This window comes from Lagopus leucura, unplaced genomic scaffold, assembly GCF_019238085.1.
Source record: "Lagopus leucura isolate 7727_CA_CO unplaced genomic scaffold, USGS_WTPT01 34781-0_obj-0_obj, whole genome shotgun sequence".
Taxonomy (NCBI): Eukaryota; Metazoa; Chordata; class Aves; order Galliformes; family Phasianidae; genus Lagopus; species Lagopus leucura.
Genome location: NW_024962982.1, coordinates 816 through 2,578, shown reverse-complemented (window position 1 = coordinate 2,578; position 1,763 = coordinate 816). Strand labels below are relative to the sequence as shown.

The window sequence follows — 1,763 nt, the reverse complement described above, 5'->3', positions numbered from 1 at the left end:
AATTATTTCGGATTCTGGCAGAAAAATAAGCGGGGGAAACGAGGATTTGGGGCGGTGTTGCTGCCTTTTTTTTTTTGTCCTGGGGGGGCTGAAGGGAGGGGGGGAAGGGGGGGAAGGAGAACCTGCAGTGCAAAATAACCAACAGGTTCCAACCGCAGCAAAGCAAAAGGGTTGAGGGGTAACATTTCTGCTGGGCAACGGGGCGCCGGCCCCCCCATGAGCGGCCACGCGCTTTTTGTGCCCGACGGGGCGGACTCCGCCTTTAAGGCCTATGGGGGGGGGGGGGGGGGGGGGGGGGGGGGAGGGGGGGGGGGGCGTGGCCGCGGCGGATTTCTTAATGGAGCGGCGGCGGCGCGGCGGCGGCGCATGCGCGCGCGGCTCCGATATGTTGGGGGGGTCGCGGGGCGGCGGGGCGCGGCGCGGTGCTTCCCCCGACGGCGGTGGCGGAGGTGGAGGCGGCGGCGGCGGCGGGGACGGCGGGGACGGCGACATCGCGGTATGACATGACGGCGCCTCTCGGCCTCCCCCCGCGTTGGCCCGACGGTTTGGCCTGCCGCTGCGAGGAACCCCCCCGGGAAAAAAACCGCATGGAAAGCTTAGGGCACTGCCGGGAGGTTCTCCCCCCGCCACCGGGGCTCGCCGTACCCACCGGAGCTCCGCCGGCGCCGCAGGGAGCAGCGTACGCCGAGCTGGCCGCCACGGAGCCCCCCCGGCAGTGCCCGTCGGGGGCGGCTTCCAGCGCTGCGCTGGGCTACGGGTACCCCTTCGGGGGGGGTTACTACGGCTGTCGCCTGTCCCACTCGCACGGGGTCAACCTGCAGCAGAAGCCCTGCGCGTATCACCCCGGCGAGAAGTACCCCGAGGCCGGGGGGCCGCTGCCCGGCGAAGAGCTGCCGTCGAGGCCGAAAGAATTCGCCTTTTATCCCGGTTTCGCCAGCTCCTACCAAGCGGTTCCCGGTTATTTGGACGTGTCGGTGGTCCCGGGGTTGGGGGCTCACCCCGAGCCTCGGCACGACGCTTTGCTTCCCATGGAAGGTTACCAGCACTGGGCTCTTTCGAATGGTTGGGACGGGCAAGTGTACTGCTCCAAAGAGCAATCGCAGTCGGCGCACCTTTGGAAATCTCCTTTTCCAGGTGAGTTACCCGGGAGCTGCGCGTGTCCCCGCGCGCGGATGAGTGTGCACGGACCTACAGAGATACATGTACGCCTCGATATATAATTAAAGGGAAAGAAACGGCTCTGGAATGCCTCCCGTGCAAGGCAATGTGTACGAACATGCAGGGAAAAAAAGGTGAAGCAATCATTTCTGAATCAAAATACACGCCGTGAGCTTGCTTGGAAAGTAACTTTGCCGTTTAAGCGCTTCCCTTTCTTCTTCTCTCCTCCCTCTCGTTGCCTCATCGCGGCGCGGCTCCGGCTGCTCTCCTCTTCATTTTCTTTAATTGCAGAAAGCTTAAAAAGGCCCCCAAAATAATAATAATAATAATAATTCCTTTTGAAGCGTCTGAGCCGAGTGAGGAGTGTCGGAGCCGGGACGGTAAATCGTATCGCAATTACGCCCAATTATAGGAATAGGTGTCAAGTGACAAATGAAGGTGTTCCGAGGGAGGGGGGGGGGCTTTCCAGCTTGACAGCAAAGCCCCCCCCTCGCTTCAGAGGGGTTTATCCAGCAAAGCACTATCCGACGGGGAGGGAAGTGATGGGGTGCGCTTCCTCCCGGTTCTCCTTGCACCCCCCCCCCGCCCCGTCCCACTGTGGGGAG

The 1,763-nt window shown here is 62.7% G+C and overlaps 1 protein-coding gene across 1 annotated transcript; it reads left to right on the top strand.

The window, feature by feature from the left end:
• Positions 1 to 503: 503 nt before the first annotated feature.
• On the top strand, positions 504 to 1,134 carry LOC122190921 (homeobox protein Hox-C13-like; the record flags this gene model as incomplete). The annotated part of the gene is made up of 1 exon (XM_042891069.1): positions 504 to 1,134. A coding segment is annotated over exon 1 (631 nt), but the record flags the coding sequence as incomplete, so codon positions are not given.
• Positions 1,135 to 1,763: the final 629 nt, after the last annotated feature.